The 21,874-nt window shown below is 36.2% G+C and overlaps 1 protein-coding gene across 6 annotated transcripts; it reads right to left on the bottom strand.

The window, feature by feature from the left end:
• Positions 3,168–19,983, bottom strand: LOC109710469 (serine/threonine-protein kinase STY46-like). Of its 6 annotated transcripts, none has more exons than XM_020233064.1 (17): positions 19,610–19,983; positions 18,709–18,823; positions 18,236–18,327; positions 17,917–18,024; positions 13,255–13,327; positions 12,780–12,890; positions 10,532–10,609; positions 9,267–9,403; positions 9,038–9,145; positions 8,830–8,903; positions 8,609–8,680; positions 8,085–8,260; positions 6,489–6,584; positions 5,476–5,556; positions 5,314–5,364; positions 4,009–4,149; positions 3,168–3,467 (listed from the first exon to the last, which is right to left on the bottom strand). In XM_020233064.1, the coding sequence occupies exons 1-17, from the start codon at positions 19,801–19,803 to the stop codon at positions 3,405–3,407; spliced, it is 1,770 nt and encodes a 589-aa protein (XP_020088653.1). In that variant the 5' UTR covers positions 19,804–19,983; the 3' UTR covers positions 3,168–3,404. The 6 variants fall into 6 exon arrangements, with proteins under 6 accessions (XP_020088653.1, XP_020088654.1, XP_020088657.1 ...); XM_020233065.1 differs by having other exon boundaries at positions 10,559–10,609; XM_020233068.1 differs by lacking the exon at positions 12,780–12,890.

Raw genomic sequence — 21,874 nt, 5'->3', positions numbered from 1 at the left:
CATGTGTTATACAAAGAAAAATATTTACTACATATATAAGGGTAAACTTGGCATTTTGAAAAATTTCAATCAATTTATCCACTATTCTTCTCTTCTTTTAAGAAAGTTACCAAACATCATTTTGCTTATTCCAGAGAATAAATAAAAGTTTTGCCAAACAAAAAATTAATTTTATTCCTCTCTATCCTAGAATATTGAGATATTCTAGGGATTAAAAATTTTAACTCTCAAATTATTATCCCATTTCCAAACACATCCTGACAAGGTATAACATGTAGCCCAAGTGGGAGATTGTTGGATTTAATTTTCTATATGTGGGCTAAGATATTAATTTACAATTATATTATGCGTTATCTAATTTAATAGGGCCATTAAGTGATCTAATATGGGCTCTAATGACATATATTGAATATGAGCAGGTAATGTGTAAAGATCATGTTCAAACCTAATTAGGGTTTATGGGATCCTAATTAGACCTAATACGACGAATCCAGGCTTGGAAGCACTCAATCCTAGAAAATTCTAGTATCGGTATTTGAGAGACATTAGAGTCTAAAATGTGTTTCATTAGGCATAGATTCCGGTAAATGTTTATAATTAAGTACATTAACGATTGTCTAACCGTTTATATGTGATTCTTAGGTTATTTGCATTTATTTGCATAAAGATCTAACAGAGTATTGATGTGGATTCGTATGTGATTGTTCGACGTCCCACTAGAAAATGCGCAAATTTGAATGGATCTTGATTGGTCAGATTAAGTGAATGCTGAGTAATCAACGTATATTCATCTAAATTGATACATATAAAAATGGTAGTTAACGGAACTAATATAATAAAGGCATGATAGTAGACTTTATTTGTTGTTACCATTTAATTTCTTTACCATCTATTGTTTTGATATCGTGTCTCTACTAAACCTAGTGGATAGGACGCTTCGTATGGTGATTGTAATCACTGAAAACTATTTTATATAGTTCTCACACCTTATTGGCTTCTTTTTAGAGTATCCCTCATTCTTCTTGGGTACGGTGATCAAGACAAGGGGATTGTGCAACAGATAGCTTTCCATCGCTCCTTTTGGTGTGTCTAGAGATCTTTGTAGAACAATGGTGTTTCAAAAGTTGTAATTTTCAAACTAGAACTTGTATTAGTTCATTTAGATTAGTAGTTGTGATAGAATAGTATTTTCTATACTTCAATACTCAAACTTGTATGAATTCTTGATTTAGTTATAAGAGTTTTTTTTTTTTCTTTTTTCTTTTTTTGAGAGATAGGTAGCACGCTACCCGCTTCGTTTATTTCATTTAGAAATAAACTTAGCTGGGAATGTGAATCAACTAGGATTCGAACTTGGGTCTCAGGTACCAACCATCAAGCCCTTTGCCACTTGCTCTAGGGACGGTCAGTGTTATATGAGTTAATTGTTGTGGATTGTTGCTTTGTGTGTGAAACGGGGCCTTGTAAACATGGCTGATCTGTGCAAGTTATAGGGAGAGCTTTTGCTTGAGCCCGCGGCGTGACAATCATCTAGTTTACTGAAAATTTTAAAGGACTTGGTTAATCTTAAATTTGAGATTAGTGGTTGTGATAGAATAGTATTTTCTATGCCTTGATACTCCAACTTGTATGAATTTCTAATTTAATTATATGAGTTAATTATTGTGGATTGTCGCTGTGTAAGAGTCTTGTACACACGGCGAATTTATGCACGGTACCAGGGGAGCTTCTGCCCGAGCGTGCAGTGCGATAGTCATCTAGTTTACAAAAAAATTTAAAGGACTTGATTAATCTTACATTTGTGAGATATTTTACGTAACATTTAGCATTTCTATATTCCGAATGGTGTTTAGCAAAGTGCAGTGCAGTGCATTTAATGATATCACTGCAACATCCTCTCATGCGAAACACAAAGCAGATGCAGGTTGTGTAATGCGAAACACAAAGCAGATGCAGGTGGCGGCGGCGTGTGTATCTTTGAATTTTCTTCTTGTTTTTTTCTTCTCCTATTAATGGGGTTGTGGAGATTACAGGGCGTGTGACAGAGTGGAGGCAGCAGGGTCTTTGAATTTTTCATGTTTTTCATCTATAATTTAATGGGGTTGTGTAGATTAAATGGCGTGTGACAGGGCGGAGGCAAGGGGTGGCAGCATGCGTATCTTTGAACAGCGTATTTGAATTTGTTTCTTTTTACCGACCGTTCCTAAAGCAAGTGGCAAAGAGCTTGGTGGTTGGCACTCGAGGTCCCAAATTCGAATTCTAGTTGATTCATATTTTCAGCTAAGTTTATTTCTAAATGAAATAAACGAAGCGGGTAGTATGCTACCTATCTCTTCAAAAAAAAAAAAAAAAAAAAAAAAGAAAACAAGAATTTGTTTCTTTTTCCTTCTTATTTGGTAGGAGTGTCACACCTCATGCTTGAGCGAAAGTAGCCCTTATAATAGGCCCAAATTCGCCATGTTTATATGACTGTAATATACCGAACTTTAACTAAATTGATGAAATGTCGATTAGAATTATTGCTAGATATGATTTAAAATGGGATTGGAAAAGCCTAGACTAAGCTAGGATCGAATTAAAATCAATTTGGATTGAATGGAATTCCGAAATAAGTTGGAACTCGAGTTCCAGACTTTCCAGACGCCCAAAGCAAGATTCCGGATGCCTGGCGCAGTTTCGAACGGCCCAGCTGAGCACCCAAACCAAGAGGACTCTCTACTCGAGAGTTGGGTTCACGAGAGGGTCAGCTTTCAGCTTTCGTGCGTACGAAAATCCATGCAGGCGCTCAAAACCCTTCTGAATGCCACTTGAGGGCATCCGAACCCTTTCTGGACGGTCTACCCAAGAGCTCGGGTACGCAAAGGATTAAACATTCAGACTTCTGAATTTTTGCTTCAGACACTCGGACCACCTTTCGGACGATTTTTTCGCTGACTTTGAAATGCTTTCTGAATGCTCAATCCAGGAGCAGGGACCGCCCAGCTCATTAAACAAACAGGCACCCAGTTTACCCCAAAACAATTTCTAGGTGCTGCTACATAAAATGCCAGTGTGAAGGCTTCAAGCCTTCAGGCGCCCAAAAGTTCAACGGACGCCTGAAACCTGGCGCAGAAGTTGTCTTATTTACTTGCAAATAAGAAATGTTTGAGGTTTGAAGTGCAAAACACTTCTAAAAAGGATGGGTTGATTATCATCAGAAGATAATTTTAGTGATCCATTCTTTTACAACATAGGTATTCATGAAGATGAAGAACTCAAAAGGAAAGGAATTTACATGGCACATCAAAACATCTTTACACAAGTAGAACGCAGCCAAGTACGGGAGAAACACCGAAGCTTGTCAAACTCTCTCTCACTCATTTCACGAGGACCAAAACAAAAATGTTAAAAATGAAAAATATTACCTACTTGTTCTGTGATTTCTTTTGTATCTTCGTTTTACTTTGTTGATTAGCTTCACCGTTAGCCTGCCAATAAGTTTAAATTGTTTAATGTAATGCAGTAGAGCTATCCAACTCGTTGCAAAGACCATTATCAAAATATCCTGCTCAATTTTCCTTTTTCGTTTTATTTTTGTATCAAACTCTGCACTTGTTTCATATAAATAATAATAATCCAACCCTTAGCTTGCTTTTCACAGCTATAGTTTCTGCAAATATGCTACTTGAGGAAAGGCATCATCAACTTTTCCATCGAAATCAGCTCAACAGTTTCCCGTTATAGCATAAGCAAAAACTTCAAAATTGAGTTTCCGCTTTTTGGGGCCTAGATAGTTTGTTTAGCTTGTTGCCACGAAAGCAAAAACAAAACCCACCAAAAGCTTTTGGGGGCCAGATACAATTTTCCAGTCTGCCGCCTTCCCTTTGTTTTTTCCCTCTTTATGTGTGTGAGTTTGTTTTGGTTTGGTGGTTGGGGGGTGTTGGATTTCAAACATATAGCATGGCTTCGCGGAGCACAGCAATTATTCCAAAGCTAGATTTTACTCATAACTTAAGTTGCTAGATGTACCTGAACCTGTTGCAACAGTTCTTCAAGTTCAATGAGTATTTCGGGAAAAGAGGATCGTATATCAGGATTTTCTTGCCAGCACCTTTGCATTAAATCTAATAACCTGGGATGTCTATCATTTGGAAGCTCTGGACGCATTCCCTGATAGAACAAAAAGAGTTAGAAGAAGAATCAGCAACAAACAATCTAGGTGCTCATTTCGCTCTAGGAATACCAACTCTATTTCAACTACTCGACAAGCAATATCCAGGTGTTTGGTTATATAAAAAAAGAAAAGGAATAAGATATATGCAAACCCCAACCTAAAATCTAACAAAATCTGACTAAAATGAAACAGTACAAAAGTCGATAAGGTTTAAATCCCAGAAGACCTAGTTTTGAGCATCAAACTTAGAAACTCAATTCGAAGCTTCTGCTTCTGTGGCAAATCTCATTACAGAAAAGCTTTTCTAATTATTTTCTTACTGAAACAATTTACTCAAACAGCATTCATACAAAAGAATAAGCAGGCCTAACAGATCTTTCAAGACGGAATGCCGATCATTTTACCAAAAACTAAAAGAAAACCACTTGTCCAAGTACATGGAAAGCAATCAGCACTTTCTTAGACTTAACCCAAAAGAGGGAAAAAAAATGTGGACCCAAAAAAGATGGTTATGGAGAGAAAAACAAAAGGCCTCCACCTGGTGCAACAGAACAACCATGAACAGCACTCTCATTTGCTATCCATTTCATCTCATACTTTCAACCCACCAATGCAACTTTCAAATAAAGAGATCGAAATATGACATAGAATGAACTGTTGATGGCCAAGTGCATGGATGAACAAATGCAAAGGGTACAGGCAATAATTTCTCTTGCATATTAAGAGGAAATTAGGTAATATCTTTAATTAGTAGGACCAACGGGTTCTCTCTCACATCTCGGCCAATTTCAGAATTTTGATCACCAAAGAGCTTTGAGGATATTACAGACAACATTTCAAGAAAGAATAATGCTACGGATACCTCAGAATGCACCCAAAAGTGCAGCTGCTGACGAGTTTTAAGTAGTAATTAATTAGCAATTATTTTTTTACGCTTATTCTAGCTCAGCTGCAGGTTCGAAATCTGACTAACCAACCTATTAGGGTACCCTCTGTGATGCCATCCTAACTCTTCAAGAAACTAGCTGCTAAAAGTTAAACATGTTGACAACCTTGAAGTTAAAATAATTTTTTTAAAAAAAGCACAACTGTTCTAAAGAAATCATTCACAAGATCTTTATATAAGAAGAAAAAAGAAAAAGAAAAAAAAAAATACTAACCAGTCTTACTCCTAATGCAGCTTGCAAGGGTGTTAGATTCTCATATGGAACCTGCATAAAAATATCAAGGTCTACAAATTAACTTTTTGTCATACAGTTATGTAAATATTTGCTTACCCATCAGACCAGGAAATTTAATCGTAATACAATAATTAGTTTCACCTTTGATGTTGCAAGCTCCCAAAGCACAATAGCAAAACTGAACACATCCGCCTTGAAATCATAATGCTTATGGTTGATAACCTACAGTGAGAGAGAGAGAGAGAGAGAGAGAGAGAGATGAATATATCAGTTAACAAAAAAAAACAAAGGCTAACATCTGAACAGACTAAATAAAAGAAAGAAGGTAGCACTCAATCATTACATACATATAGAAGAGCAAGACAGCAGCTAACAAATGAAATTTAAGTTTTATTTCGAATTTCTAACTTTCTATTGCTCTATTCCCTCTTGACCAGGTGTCCAACATATGACACATGTCGTGCTCTTATAACATGATAGTGGCATCCTATTCATCACAACCCCACATTAATGGTGATTGCGGCCTCATTAGAAATTGGAGCTTTTGCGGTAGTTGAAAGCTAAGTATGAAAGTTTGGGCCCCAAAAGTAAAAGCTCCACTTTACAACCCTAGTTTGGGGGTGCAGTTGCTAAGCTTAACCGTGTTGCATAAGCTCCAAAAAGCTTTGGATATTCTCTCCCCCAGTGCTATAAAATATTGGTTGGAACTGCCACCAGAGAAGTGTCAAACCAGATGGTTCTCTGGTGTCAGTTCCGACCACCATTTCATAGAATTGGAGGCAAGCTTCAAAGCACTTTCAAGTTTTCTAGGCTCTCTACAGTACGAACGTCCTTGTGTCTAGCCAACGCATTCCCCATGGTAGCTAAAAGCACCCGTTTTATGCTTTAGAGGGCCAAAGTGCTTTCAGATTTTTTTTTTTTAAGCCTTCCAAAACATAAAAGGGGTGCCTTTAGCCACCGCATTACCAAACTAGGCCGAACGCTCTGCTTCTACTGTAGCAAGAAGTTTTAAGTAGTAACACTTCCACAAAAGCTCTATCTGTGGCAAACAGACTCTTATAGAAACAAAAGATGGAAGCAAGCAAAATTCTTCAGTAGCTTGACCAGTAAAAATTGCAAACATTAATAAGACAAAGGGTAAATCTTGAAAATACCTCAGGTGCCATCCATCGGTAAGTTCCAGTTTCTGCAGTCATTATTCCTTTCTGACTTTGAAACCGAGCTACACCAAAGTCCGCAACCTTCACAACCTAAACACAGAAAAGATAACTACACATCTTGACAACTAGAAAAGTTGTATAACATTCAACAGTAAAGGATGAATTTTCTCACTGTCTTCCAAATTAAGCCTGGAGAGAAACTGGACATCGCTCGGGAAATAGGTCATACTGTTTCGAAAGTTGTAAGACCATTTACAGAAGTATTTTCACATAACTTGTAGGACTTCATATTGAAATATGATAAATGTGAGGATTAGTCCCTGTACTATCCCCATATTGCGACATATTCTGCAGACTTTCTGCTTAAACACATAAGGCATGTTTGTTTGGGTGGAAGTGGGTGGAAGTGGAGAGGGGGGAAATCGTTTTCGTCATAAACGATCACTTCCGTTGTTTGGTTCGCCGTAAAAAGTTATGGTCGAAACTCGAGTTAACCTGAAACGGCGTAATTGACTTCGGCCCATTGTGGGCCGAAGTCAATTACGTGAAGGGTGGTAAAGAAAACATAATAACATAATATACTAGGTAAAGATAGTTATATTTAAATATATTTAATTATGGTACTAATTACTCTTTTATTCAGTTGGCATATTTAAAATATGATAAAAATTGATTAATTAAGTTTTAATATTTTTTTATTTTAGTTTGTACAATTAAAATATGATAGAAATTGATTAATTAAGTATTAATAATTTTTTACTTTATAATTTTATTGTTGTATTACTATAGTTTACGTATAAAAAAATAATTATATTATTTTTATATTGAATTATTTATTATTTATATATAAATTATAATGTTACATCATACACTTCCTACCAAACAAACAGCAGAACTAATGAAACTTCACTTCCACAACTACGAAACAAACAATGGGAAAGAAGTAGTTTTCACCGAACTTCACTTCAACCCAAAGTTCACTTCAACCCAAAGTCCAGTTTCGATGAAACAAACATGCTCGTAGTCCTTGAACTTTCCCATACATTTTCATCCCTGACTGGATAAAAAAACAATCTAAGCTTTTCCGGTAAAATAACCAGTTTAATTGTTATGTTAAATAACTTCCTTAACTTGCTTTCGTATACTTGAAATATCATTTAAAAGGTCATTCTACAGGAAATGATAAGATATTTTTTATTGGCCAGGGATAGAATTGCAATATGAGAAAATTCAGGGACTAAAGTGTTCATGTGAAACATTGGTAATACTTCAAGGACTGTCCCCACATTTTACCCAAAAAAATAAGCACGAATGCTCTTCAACAACTATATAAATAATTCTCTAGGTGTCCTACTATCATTAACACTATATAATTCAATAAGTATTATGTTATATATAGTGGAAAGATTTAGATTACCATTAGAATTTGCCTTTGAATTGTATGTAGGTTTACATTATAAGCAAATATTTTAGAGAATTTGCCATAAACAAGTATTGAGGAGAATTTCCAGATAACAACAAATACATGAAAAAGTAAATAATATTATATGATACAATTGTTGAGCCTTTTTATTGAGAGGAATTACATACTTGGTTTCGGTCAATGAGCAGGTTGGCAGTCTTCAAATCTCTATGTATAATGTTATTCTTGTGCAAATAGTCCATTCCTTTGCAGACATCTATAGCAATCTTTAGCAATACGGAGAGCTCCAAAACACGTTCTTGCTTATGCAGATAGTCATAGAGATTTCCCCCATGCATGTATTCTGAAAAGATATTAAGAATTAAGAAAGCTGTAACAAAAAGATGATAGTGAACTTCCACATTACTGGGAGAAAACATAGTAAAGAATAAAACAATAAGTTCATGGCATTGCATAAATAATGTGACAAAATATAATATTACAAGCATTTGCATTATCTGAAAGAAAAATGACACAAACCACATTCCAACAAAGAATGAAAACAAACATTGATTTGAAAGGGATCAAAAATCAAGACAGCACAGTTCTTTAAGCACAGAGCAAAATATAATATGAAAAAAAATTTAATATGCTATTCCACAACATAAGCAAACATCAACACGCCTTTGACATAAAAATGGGAAGCTTTTACCCGAGTCTGTACTCTGTATCAGTGAAATGGGACAGCCCGTCAAACTGAATGATACTTTGTTCACTAGAATAGCTGCTTTTATTTTTCAGTATATATGATCTTTGTTTAGTTATTATAGTTCTTAGCAAACAATGCTCTGCTGGACAACTGTTAAATACTAGAGGAAATGCTTGCGATAAATGAGCTATCTAATCAATGTCATGAGAAATTTTAAGAATTACCTGTTATGATGCAAAGATCTGGAGGTTTTGTACATGCCCCATAGAAACGAACGACATTAATATGATCTACTTTCCTGAGGCCACAATTAAAGTAATTTGGATAGTTACAGAAGTGTAGGGCATTAAAAACTGATGGAGCAACTTTCATACTACGTAAGAAATGTAAGCAATACAAAATATCTAGAAGATTAACATGGTGAAATGTTACCTTAAAATCATCACTTCTTGATCGAACTCGACTTGTAAAGCTTCACTTAGACGCTCAGATCTAAGAACTTTTATTGCAACATCCAGACCGAGATAAGTTCCACGAAATCTGTACATACAAGCTGGAATGAATTTTATCTAGTATAGAGCTTCTGAAAAATAATAAACTTCTTTCCTGAAAAAGAAAAATCAAATAGAAGTAGCAAGCTATCCTATAATTCCCAACTCACAAGTCTCCACAAGAACCAACTGCAATCTTCTCTCCCATTTTCAAGAACTTTGTGTCAATATCCGTGTCAGCAACTCTTTGGTGCAGTTCAAGTATTCTGCCTGAGGCTGAAGAATGCAGCGAGCCAGACAACAGAACCTACATGTAAAACAGAAAATACTCAAATTGTTAATAAATCCTTTTGCAGATGCATGGAAACCTGATGGCATCATTCGATGTAATGGGCCTATTTGTAAATGTAGAAGAATTGGAAGCAATGGGATCACACTATATTTTTGTTTAATCAATACAAAACTTACAAAAGAAACTTAGGGACACTTTGCTCACAGCACACTCCATACATTTCACATAAACCTATCTTGCACACCACACAACTCACCAATTACTAACCCAAAACTTCTCTCACAATTACCTACTAGGCCTCACTTTTATCTCTTGTACCATCCACACTCCTCTCATGTCACAGCATAAACTCCAAAAGCACACACTTCACAAGTTGCTTACATATGCTCACCTCTTGGATGAGAAGGTGACTTATTTTTTACGAAGGCCTAGCTCCCTACTTACAGATGCTGAACTAGGCGGAACAAGATGGCCACGAAGTCAATTGCTTGTTGGAGAAGCTAATCGGAAGTAAAATTTTGACTGTAAAGTGGAACAGGGGTCTAGAGAAGATTTTCCTAAAGATAGATGGTGATTACTCTCAACAAATGCTGTTGTAATAAAACAAGAGAACTTTTTCCATAACTTGTAATGGATAGAAACCTTGAAGCCATAAATTCACAAGAACAACAGATTCTTCTTTTTTCCTTTTGACTGTAAAGTGGAACAGGGGTCTAGAGAAGATTTTCCTAAAGATGGATGATGATTACTCTCGACAAATGCTGTAATAAAACAACAGAACTTTTTACATAACTTGTAATGGAAGAAACCTTGAAGCCATAATTTCACAAGAAGAACAGAAAGAACAGCCCATTAACAGAAAATTTATTGCCTGCATCTCCTGCTTTACTTTGGCTGTGCTCCACCCAGTGAGATGCCATTTGTGATTAGTCCCACCTAACACATAATCCAACCATTCCACTCATTCTTCAAAAGTAATATGTATATCAAGAATATACTTCAACTCCCTAGGCAGCAGCTATTCAAGTATGGAATGAGGGGAATGGCATCTCACTGGATGCTGCATGGCTTGCATGGTGCACTGGTGCAGACAATAACTTTCTAACCAATGAAAAGGAAAAGGGTACATCTGGGAGAGCTTACAGAATTCAGATGAAGAAAGTAACATACATTATTTCTTGTTGCCGCCTCCCTGAGCTCCTTGAGCAGATCATCTGTCCCCTGAGCATATGATTGCAAAGTCAGCAACATTTTGGCTTGGAAAATATCCCTGCCATAAAGAAAATAGAATCACAAGGTTCCTTAATAGTTTATTAAAGCCTCTGCGGTTGCATCATTTATCATACATTGAACCACAACGACAAAGTTTTATTTGGTCATATGGGTTAAGGAATCAATGACAAAGTCCTATAGCATGCAAAATTACACCTCGCATGCTATAAATGCAACAGACCACAATACAAGTTGCACATAAGCACACAAACCTATATCTGCGCAGCATGGACAGACCTAGTTTAAGGAAAACCTGGGCATAATACAGTTCATGTTTTTGTTCACTTTGTATTCCAGGTGAATCCCAATATTCTGACTGCTTTATTTGAAAGTTGTTCTCCAAAAATCTCACAAAACTATAGATTATCAAGAATATAGTTCAGATTGACTATTCTAGCAGTAATTCTTCTGCTGCCATATTAATGGGTTTAGCGGGAATTGGAATATAAACAAGACTATAAAATCCCTGCAATAATGTTTTCCAATCTCCAGTGGTTCTCATTTTCATGGGGTGTCTACTAATGCAGCACATTGTTCCTGAAATGGTTCCCTCTCTAACAAAGACCAGAAAAATTTTGTAAAATGGAATTTGCTAAAGAATGTGAAACAACCGTTGTTCTCCAACAATTTAAGCTATTAGAGAAACATTGTTTTAAATATTTATATTCAACATTCTCCCTCACATGGGCTCGAAACATTTTGAGAGACCCAAGACGTGGACTTGAATTAAATGAGAGGAAATTAAATAATGTTCGCAGTCTAGCCGGACTTGAACACAAAACCTCCTACTCTAATATCATGTTAAAAAATGTCAAACAACCGTTGTTCTCCAATAACTTAAGCCACCAGAGAACAATGTTTTCAATATTTACATTCAATAGAAATACATTTGTAAGAATGTCAAACAACCATTGTTCTCNGAGGAAATTAAATAATGTTCGCAGTCTAGCCGGACTTGAACACAAAACCTCCTACTCTAATATCATGTTAAAAAATGTCAAACAACCGTTGTTCTCCAATAACTTAAGCCACCAGAGAACAATGTTTTCAATATTTACATTCAATAGAAATACATTTGTAAGAATGTCAAACAACCATTGTTCTCCAATAACTTAAGCTACCAAAAAACAGTGTTTTCAATATTTATATTTGTGAAACAACCGTGGTACTCTAAAAGCTTAAGCTGTTAGATAACGGTGTTTAAACATTTTTATATTTTAACACTCCCCCTCACGTCTGAGCTCGAGACTTTTTAATCGGCCCATGACGTAGGCTTGAATTAAATGGGAGGAAATTAATATATTAGGAGCCTGGCGTGACTCGAACTCAGGACCTCCTGCTCTGATACCATGTGAAACAACCGTTGTACTCTAAAAGCTTAAGCTGTTAGAGAACGGTGTTTAAACATTTTTATATTTAACACTCCTCCTCACGTCTGGGCTCGAGACTTTTTAATCGGCCCATGACGTGGGCTTGAATTAAATGGGAGGAAATTAATATGTTAGGAACCTGGTGACTCGAACTCAGGACCTCCTGCTCTGATACCATGTGAAACAACCGTTGTACTCTAAAAGCTTAAGCTGTTAGATAACGGTGTTTAAACATTTTTATATTTTAACACTCCCCCTCACGTCTGAGCTCGAGACTTTTTAATCGGCCCATGACGTAGGCTTGAATTAAATGGGAGGAAATTAATATGTTAGGAGCCTGGCGTGACTCGAACTCAGGACCTCCTGCTCTGATACCATGTGAAACAACCGTTGTACTCTAAAAGCTTAAGCTGTTAGATAACGATGTTTAAACATTTTTATATTTTAACAACATTCAACAGAAATACATTTGTTTCCATAGATTATTCTTTTGAAAGAGTTTTAATTTTCAAAAGTTATGCAGCATACAACATACGTTGAAATTACACACCTTTTCTGTTAATCTCTTACCTAATCGTCCACCTTACAAAATCATAAATCTATTCCGAAGTGGAAATCATCTAAGTGAGAATTGACAATAAATAGAGCTCTAAAGTAGGGTAAAAAAATAAAAATAAACTCAGCCACATTCTTAAGCGATACCTCCTTGGCAACACAAAAGGTTTATTCACTGAAGTCAAGAAACCTACCTCTGTAAACCATCCATCAACAACAAACACATCTAAGCAATAGCCATCCAATGTTGAAAATACATGAGCTTCACGAATGTTTAAGCCAACATCAGAGAGCACGGCAGACAACTGCAAAATCATCACATATGATATGAAACTTCATATGAAAAGTGTACGAAGGAAAGAAGAGAAAAGATGCATGTTGCTCTCATGTATAAATATAAAAATAAAAAAGTATGTAGATAGGAAAGCATGTAGTTATGTCAATCTGGTTGTCAAATATCTGTTAAAGCTGAAATATAATGTATTATCACATCAGGTCAAGAAAGTAAATGATCAATTATCACTTAAATGTACGTAACCCAAATAAATCAGAAAAAGATATTTGACAAAAAAAAATAAGAAACCAGTTTCTATGGACACTAGAAGCCCAAGTTTGCATCTGCAAATTAGCGATTCCATGCATATCTATATATAAGTTTCTTCTTTGTACCTGACAAAGCACCTTGGGCTTGTCAATGGAGGAGAAAGTTATTTCGTGGATAGGGACATGCCTGATGTCATTCCTGCAAATTATGAAATTCGATAAATTATTTTTAGTAAGTAGCGCAGTTCGACCACAAAGCTGACCAACTATAGACCTTTTTGAAACTAAAATTCTTCAGAAATATTTGAATAAGAATAAAGCCTTCAGAATACTTACAAAAAGAAGATAACTATTAGTTAATGTATGATATATTTGTAACAAATCAAGTGAGCTACACCGACATTCAAGGTTCAGATGAAAATCCGCTCAATGAGAAAAAAGAAAATAAAACAATGATAGCATTAGCAACATAACAAACGACGCCATTCAGTAGACAAATGATCTGGATTCCACAGGCATTCTTTCAAAGATATTGGAACATGCTCAGGGACGAGAATCTAGCTCTATTTCCTGACTTTGACTACGGCAAAATCTAAGGCAATTAATATGAGCTGGACTGCTCTTGTAGCTAAATGTTCTGATACCTACTTGGCCAACGACTATAATCCAATTTATCTTCTTAACAATGTTGCTAAGATTATTTAAAAAAGTCATGCCAATATCTTCAGCGTCTCCTTGTGGATCTCCTTTCTACCACACAATCTGCATTCACCAAGAAGCAATCTATATTGGACGCTTTTGCTACAGCTTATAAGCTCATCAACAATGACCTGAAAACCAATAGAGACGTTGTCTTGATCAAGATTTGATTTTACCCTGGGTTCCTCTTGAAACTACTTGACCATTGGCGGACCTCTCGGATTACGTCCATACTCCAATCTATGCCATACTTTTTAATTACTTGCAAAACCTATAAAAACCTATAATTACTTGCATGGTGTCCGAGGAGACCCCCCTATCTCCATTTCTGTTCATTATTGCAGTGGATGTGCTTAAGAAACTCTTGTTTCAAGCCGCTGACTGCAGTTACCTCAATGCTATTAGCAAGTCTAACTGCACCCTCAACTCCCATCAATTTGCTAATGATACAGTATTGCTCATGGATGCAGACACTAATCAAATAGTGGTGATCAAACACCTACTAACTTTCTATTCAACAATTGGACTCACAATTAACTTATTAAATGTGCCATCCTTTAAATAGGCTCCAACGAACACAATATTCCGATGCTAGCGCAAGTCTTTGGCTGTCAACCAGAATCTTTTCCCATCCATTATTCAAAATTTTTCAGTGTCACCTCACAGGCAAACATGCCAAGACTACCTTTCGCTCATCATACAATTCAAACATAGGCTGGCCAGCTGGAAGGGGACTTCTTTGTCCATAGGAGAGAGACTCCTCATCAACTCTGTACTCTTACCTCTTCCCACCTTTTTCATGTCAGTTTTCAGCTACCAAAATGGGTGATTAAAATGATCGGTGCCATTAGGCAATCTTTCTTTTGGAAGGCAAGTCCAACATCAGTAATTGGCTTTGCATAGCCAAATGGAAATATATTTACAAGCCTCAAATTCTCGGCAAATTGGAAATTAAAAATTTTAAAGTTCAAAACAAAGCCCTCCTTAGGTGGTGGTGTAATTTTTTTGACGACTTGGACCTACAATAGATTTAATCTCTAGCCCCTATTATATAAGGCGTCTTCCATGTTTTATTCTATCAACAAAATTAGGTAGAGTTTCACCTATTTGGACATCAGTCTGCAGATTTGCCACCTCTTCTCATTTCAACATGACAAATGGCCTCATTCATCCATTTTGTTTTTCATCCTGGATTGACTGTGGCACATTAGCCAACCAATACCCTAATCTGTTGTCCTTCACGACCAGCCTCTCATAAATATTGTTTCATTTCACAACAACAGTGATAGAATTGTAGAATCTATCTTCTGAGCTTCAAAGTTTACAATAAACAACTTATTCAGATCACATTACTTAGAGGTGAACGCCCAACGGTTCCTTTTCTACCTACTCAACCTATCTATAATTTATCAACGATGGAGTGCGTGACAATTTTGCTTTTATTCTATGGAAGACTACTGTGCATAGTCTTTCTTTGGTCGGTGTGCAACAAAACTAGTTATGCTGAGAATTTGGCCAAGCGAGGTTGCCCTTGCAAGGAGCCAAGAGACTGATACTCTTTGTCTTTGTGCAATGTAGCTTCTCCAAGAAAACCTTTTCTAAAATCTATACCACCTATATTGTCGGATTGTGTTCCATCCTCCAATGATTGTTGTGGAGAAATTTTTTTCTAAATTCTATACCACCCAAATCGCCAATCGCCTTCCATACTCTGATGATTGCTGTGTGAAGGACTTTTGGGTTGAAGTAAGGAATGCCATCCCTTCTTGTATTCATAGGGGATTTCATGTGCTTGGGATGCTTACAAGACAATTTGGCATGAATGGCATGCATATACCATCAATCAAAAAATCCTTCGATATAAACGCGTTGGGAACAAAATATAATTAGTCTTTTTAAGGTTTTAGGTAATTGCACCTGTAAAAAGACAAAAATTGCTATTTGGAATCTCCTTTGTTGAACAAGTGCTATGTTTTCTTTTTCTTTTTATTCGCCTTAGTTGTATTTTATATTTTTTAATCCTCAAGATGTAGCTAGCTATAAGTCTTTCTACAACTGCACGTTAGCTTCCCATCAATACCCAGCCCTTTGTTGTTTACAAATTCTGTTTTCAAGACATAAGAGCCACACTGGCCAACTTTATGTCCAGCAGTGGTTGAAAAGGCGCGAGGCACAATGAGGTGCAAAGACCTACTGAAGCCTAGGCGCAAGGCGCACCACAAGACGCGCACCTCAAGAAGGTGAGGCGCACATATAATAAAAATAAAATATCCTTAACAAGTATAGCTTAATTTGAACTTCTACATAAAAAAGGAGTCAATAAAAATTAGAGAACAACAAATTAAGAATAAAATTTTAAGATTAGAAAAATTAAATTCACAAAGAGTCTGAAAAGAAAATCTAAGAGAATAATCGAACAAACAACACAAAGAAGGAATTACATATGTGCAACTAAACAAAAAGAGTAAAAAAAATGAAAAAAAAAAAGAAGAAAACCTCACCAAAACATCAAATCCTATAAAAAAATAACTAAATATAGGTTCAAAATAGAAGATCTAGAGTATAGAGGCCACATGCTACTGCTTGCCGCCGTTACTGCCTGTTCCCGCTGCTACCACTGTTGCTTGTAGCCGCTGCTTCCTGCTGCTTGTCGTTCCTTGCCGCTGGTGCTGGTTAATGTTAGAGAGCGATCTGAGATGGGAGAACATGAGAGGGAGAGAATAGGATCCTTTTAGGGTTCTTTTTGGGGTTCCTTTTAGGGTCTCTTTAAATTCCTTAATGGCCTAAAATATAATGATAAAATTTGAGAACCCGAGAACCTAATAACCTGAAGCCAAAATGCTATAAAACTTAAATAAAATGAGGCGCGTGCCTAGGCGCTCCTCAGAGCCTAGGCGTGCACCTCAGCAAGCATGATGCGCCTTAGGTTTGCTGAGGCGCTGAGGTAAGCACCTCGCGCCTAGGCGCTGAGACACACACCAGGCACGCCTTTTCAAATAGTGATGTCCAGAAAGAGAAACCTAAAGGATATGCGACGATAACTGCAGGACAATCAAAAAACACCGGATGCATTTAATCTAGGAATCTGACTACATCAACATAACAATAGCTTGTTCACCTTCAAATTGCTGTGCATAATCCATACAAAGAATCTCACAAGCTGGAAAACAAAAATCAATGTCATATGCTACACTTCAATGAGTCCATTTTTCATAACTGTAAGATGTATTTGTGAAGAGAATAATCATACAGGGTGCAACAAATTTCCTTTCAGTCATACTTTGCAATTTCATAAATTTTTGCTCATATCCCTATGTATAGGCATATAAGATGGAGCGACATTTCTAACTTTAGAATATGCTATGCTATCCCAGCACATATTCATATGCACCCGAAATTTCATCAAATCCGCCTAAAACATTCATAATAGATCACTATTAGCATAAAACAAATTCCTACTATGATAATAGGAACTCCATTTAAATGCCATCCTCTAGAAGTGACATTAAATCACAACATAGCAATAAAGGTTAACGGTTCATTTTTCTCAATGTGATTAACATTACTCAAAATTGGTCGCACCTTTCTTTGTTATGTATTTCTTATGTCTCCTTAACTTCTCAATGTGATTAGCAATAAAGCATGTTATGTATTTCTTATGTCTCCTTAACTTCTTACAGCTGCTTCAAGTTACTATATCATTAATTTACAAAAAAAAAAAATCAACCCAAACACCACGATTTTATGCACAAAATGTGGCAGTAATCCTAAGAATAAAAAGACGTACATATAGCAAACTTAATAATACCAATAATCTTTAGGCTCTATTATTGTGAAATATTCTATTGAGCATTAGAAATTTATATGATGGAAGTATAAAATCAAAAGGAAGAGTCCAGGCCTAGTTGAGCTGCGTCAAGCAAAAAAAAAACATTACTGATGAATATGTACAACATTTCTGTGATAACCAAACAAAGAGAAGTGCAAATTTCAGGTTTTTGTTGTATAATTTTGTTTACTTTGAACAAGCATAAGCAAACATTAAAGTATAATCATGAAAGTGACTATATTTTCAAGCTAAACTTAAACCTTGTAGAAAGAGCTTCCGATGGATCACTTCTATCCTCAATGTCCTTGGAAATTTTTCTCATGTTCAAATTCAGGTCTTCAAGCCTTGAGCAAGGTTCAAACTCAATCCTGCAATCCCCATTAGCTAAAGCATTAACCATGAACATACAATGAAAGGAAACTATGCAATGGGAATTGAGAAGGCAGGTTAGGACGAGCCAAACAGAAGTTGAGCAAGAAGTGAAGCGCCATCCTTAAAGTCAATGGCATGTTCTCACTCAATCAAATGGGATAAAATTGAGGAAAATAGTAAGGGATACGAGTCAATTTGAATCAGCACCTTCTATTTGGTGGGAGATCACCTTTATTACCGTTACTATGGCATCCTTCTGAAGACGAACCAATATATGGGGATGGTTGCATATCATCATTCTAGTCAAATTCAACCGAAATATACTGCTCAGTAAAAAGAGCAATCCTGAAGTGAAACATTTTATGATAATGTTTGGCAGAAAATGAAATTATTCTGGGGGAAAAAAAAAACCAAAGAAGTGAGATAGAAAAAGTGATATATGTAGCAAAGACACAAAGTTTCTTTTCCTCCCATCTGCTTCTGAACGAAAAGCTATAAAATAATGGCTGGCAGAACAGATTGTAGCTTGTTTTCTAGAATAAAGGCAATAATCAAAATTTTAGTGGCATCTTCCATAGAGAGTTTAAAAGACAGTTAAAATTTTAGTGGCATCTTAGGACATAGATAAAAGAAAGAAAAAATATCATATTCCTATGGCAAGCATGCTCAACGTTCAGCACCTTTAGAAACCGGACATGGAAGACCGGGCGATTCTTTGGGTCCTCAGATTCAGCAAGAATCTTCTGATGCAACAGAACATCCTCCGCTCTAGCAGCATGTACGTCCAGAGAATAACTGAAGAATACATAATGTCATAAATGACTGTAAATCAAAGACAACACCATTTCCCTACAATGTAAAGTAAATATGTAAAATAGACCCCTCAGCTACACATTATTTTTATTGACCTCCCTCTCAACTTCCAATTTTTCCCATTTGAGTTGTTTCCAATTAATTATGCTAAAAATTTTGTTGAATTTAATGGCTCTATGAGCTATTAGCCATTAACTATTCTAGTTTTCTTTACTGTGAAGTGATTAAAGACGGTAAATTTGACAGGATCACTGGTGACCCTCAATATAATTAGTAAAATCACCAAATTCAGGGGGGCAAAAAAAAAAAGAAAGAAAAGAAAAGAAAATTTAAGGGGTGTCAATACAAAGAAACATAAGCTGAGAAGGCCATTTCAAGATGGCCAGTACTAGGTGGTCGCCGTCCATGTTCACCTAGATGAAAAACCACTAACTATTAGAGCTTAAACCAACTTTCTACAATCCGCTATCATCAATTCCATGAAATTCTTGAAAAACCAAGCAATGAAAAACACAAACTCAAATTATCGGAAGGGATTGAAATAAGAGCCAACTCTAAAACTGAACACATCCACTCTATTTCCATAACAGATGATAGAGATCGGAAACAGATGATAGAGATCGGAACTTACAGAAGCTATATCAACTCTCTACAAGCTACTACGATCGATAAGTACCCCGAACTTCTCGATCAAATGAGCCGCGAAATCCTCAAAAATAGCACATAGGAGAAGCGATTCATCAAACCAAGAGATAAAAAAAAAACTACCTCTCAGGGAACCGATCGAAGTGGGCTTCGAGCTGCTTGCGGAAGCGATCGGGATCGGCGACGGCCTCCTCGCATCCGCTCTCGACGAGCCGAGCGTAGATCTGGTTCCTGATGTCGCACAACACGTGCACGCCGCCGCGGAATCCCCTCGGCGGCGACGAGCTCTCCCCCGTCCCTTCCTCGAGCTCCGCCATTACCGGGGCCCCCCACCCTTTCCCCGCCCTCTCAACCGACGAGGAGGACGACGAGGACGATGACGACAAGGCCCATCGCGATCGAGCGGGGGAGAGGTGGGGGGGAATCCGATGGGCTAAAGACCTAAACCCTAGGGTTTTAGAGAGAGATGTGGGGGGGGGGGAGAGAGCGAAAGAGGAGGGGGATCTTTTGACGGTTAGCAAGAATCTTCCGCGGTCGTAGTATGTGATGCTAAATAGAGAAGTGAATCGAGGACAACTTGGACACCTTTCAGGAAAGAGACGCGTGGAGAGGGGCGAGAGGTTGTGGTGTTTTCTTTTATAGTGCATTTGCGGAGCCTTCGATGAATAACTGAAGGTGATCTGATGATGATCTCCTTACCCGGAAAAAGGCTACTTCTATCCCCCTCCAGAGAAAAAAAAAAAAAAAAAGAAAAAAAGAAAAAAAGAAAAAGTGTATGACGCACATTTTATTTATCTAAGATGAGATGTTTTTGACTAGTTAAAAATTTTCATCTTAAGATTGATAGAATGTATATCATACATTTTTATTTGGTTGCATGTGTAGTATAATTCTTTCTGATTCTTTAAATTTTTGCACACATATTCTAGAAAATGTATTAAATTTTGAATACTTAGACTTAGTTTGGTATTAGGCTCTATCTAATGTTATTAGATAAAATAGAGTTGAAGAAAAAGCATATTGGGATATACTTCTGCGTACTCCGGTGGGACTGCAAAAAATATATCGTAACCGACTTATCACGATATGCGGAATGCAATATTACGTACGAAAACCAACAGGATATTTTTCCAACGTACTTTCTCACCGCACGTAACGCAATCTCCCCGCAATCCCAAACGAAGCCTTTGATTTATGTGTGCTTTTAAAGATTTTAGTTATTTGTAAATACTAAGTGTCCACTTATTTTAGATTATATATATATATATATATTTTAAGAGACACTGATGAGATAGTTAAAAAAAATACAAAATTAGTTTTTCAGGATGAATTCAATAAAAGATTCCGTTAAATTATTTTCAACTTCTATTTTTTTTGCTATTTTTGCGTATTTGTTTTCCTTTTCTTGTCAAAACAACCAAACAATTTTCTAACAATATTTTTTATATATCTAAGATATTAGCTCTCATCTAAAACTATAGATTTATTAGTTATTGTGTAGATTTTTTTTTTAAAAAAAAAGGCAATAGTCTAGCAGTGTCTTAAGGGGAACTAGTTTTGGTAAAAGAACATCTAAATTTGCTGTAATAATTTATAAGAATCACAATTTCACGTACTTCCAAGGGTATAAATGCAAAAGCCATCTGCTACATGTCACGAAACTCGTCTTTTCCCACGTCCTAATCTGAAAACAGGCCACGTGTCCTTGTAGTATTTGAAGTTTTTTTTTTTTAATAAGTGTTTGGAGTGTAGGTAGCACATTTATTCTAAGCGAAATGTTAAGCTATGTGCTATTGTAACCTACTTGACTTAGTTGGAGCTTATAGATTTATAGCTTTTTAAAGAGGCTTTGTGTAAAAATTTAAAAGTGTTTTAGTGTAAACGTCTATTACAGTTGATTTAACAAAACATTTCTTCAACTGACTGTCCCTGGCGCAAGTGCAAAGAGCTTGGTAGTTGGTATCCGATGCCTCAAGTTTGAATCCTAATAGATTCACATTTTCAACTAAGTTTATTTTAAAAAAAATATATATGCTATCTTTCTCTCTAAAAAAAAAAAACAACATACCGACCGTTCCCAGAGCAAGTGGCAAAAGGCTTGGTGGTTTGTACCCGAGACCCAAATTCGAATCCTAGTTGATTCACATTTTCAGCTAAGTTTATTTCTAAATTAAATAAACAAAGCGGGTAGCGTGCTACCTATCTCTCTCAAAAAAAAAAAAAAGAAAAAAAAAACATATTTCTTTATTGCCGGAGATATTACTACCATTTTATATAGCCAAGTTCCAAAGGATTAATTAAATCAGTTGATCTTCGCCAATGAAGTTAGAAACCATTTATTACTTAATTAGAGATTTTGATTTAAATTTCATTGAACTAAAATTATTG

Source organism: Ananas comosus, linkage group 5 (genome assembly GCF_001540865.1).
Source record: "Ananas comosus cultivar F153 linkage group 5, ASM154086v1, whole genome shotgun sequence".
Taxonomy (NCBI): domain Eukaryota; kingdom Viridiplantae; phylum Streptophyta; class Magnoliopsida; order Poales; family Bromeliaceae; genus Ananas; species Ananas comosus.
Note: the sequence above shows the minus strand (reverse complement) of the source record. Positions and strands in the feature narration are given on the sequence as shown.

Coding starts and splice junctions, on each gene's coding strand:
- LOC109710469 (XM_020233064.1), bottom strand. CDS start 19,803: ATGGCGGAGCTCGAGGAAGGGACGGGGGAGAGCTCGTCGCCGCCGAGG. Junction 8,904..9,037: donor CAAGAAGTGATGATTTTAAG/GTAACATTTCAC, acceptor TTGTGGCCTCAG/GAAAGTAGATCATATTAATG. Junction 8,261..8,608: donor GATACAGAGTACAGACTCGG/GTAAAAGCTTCC, acceptor ATATCTTTTCAG/AATACATGCATGGGGGAAAT.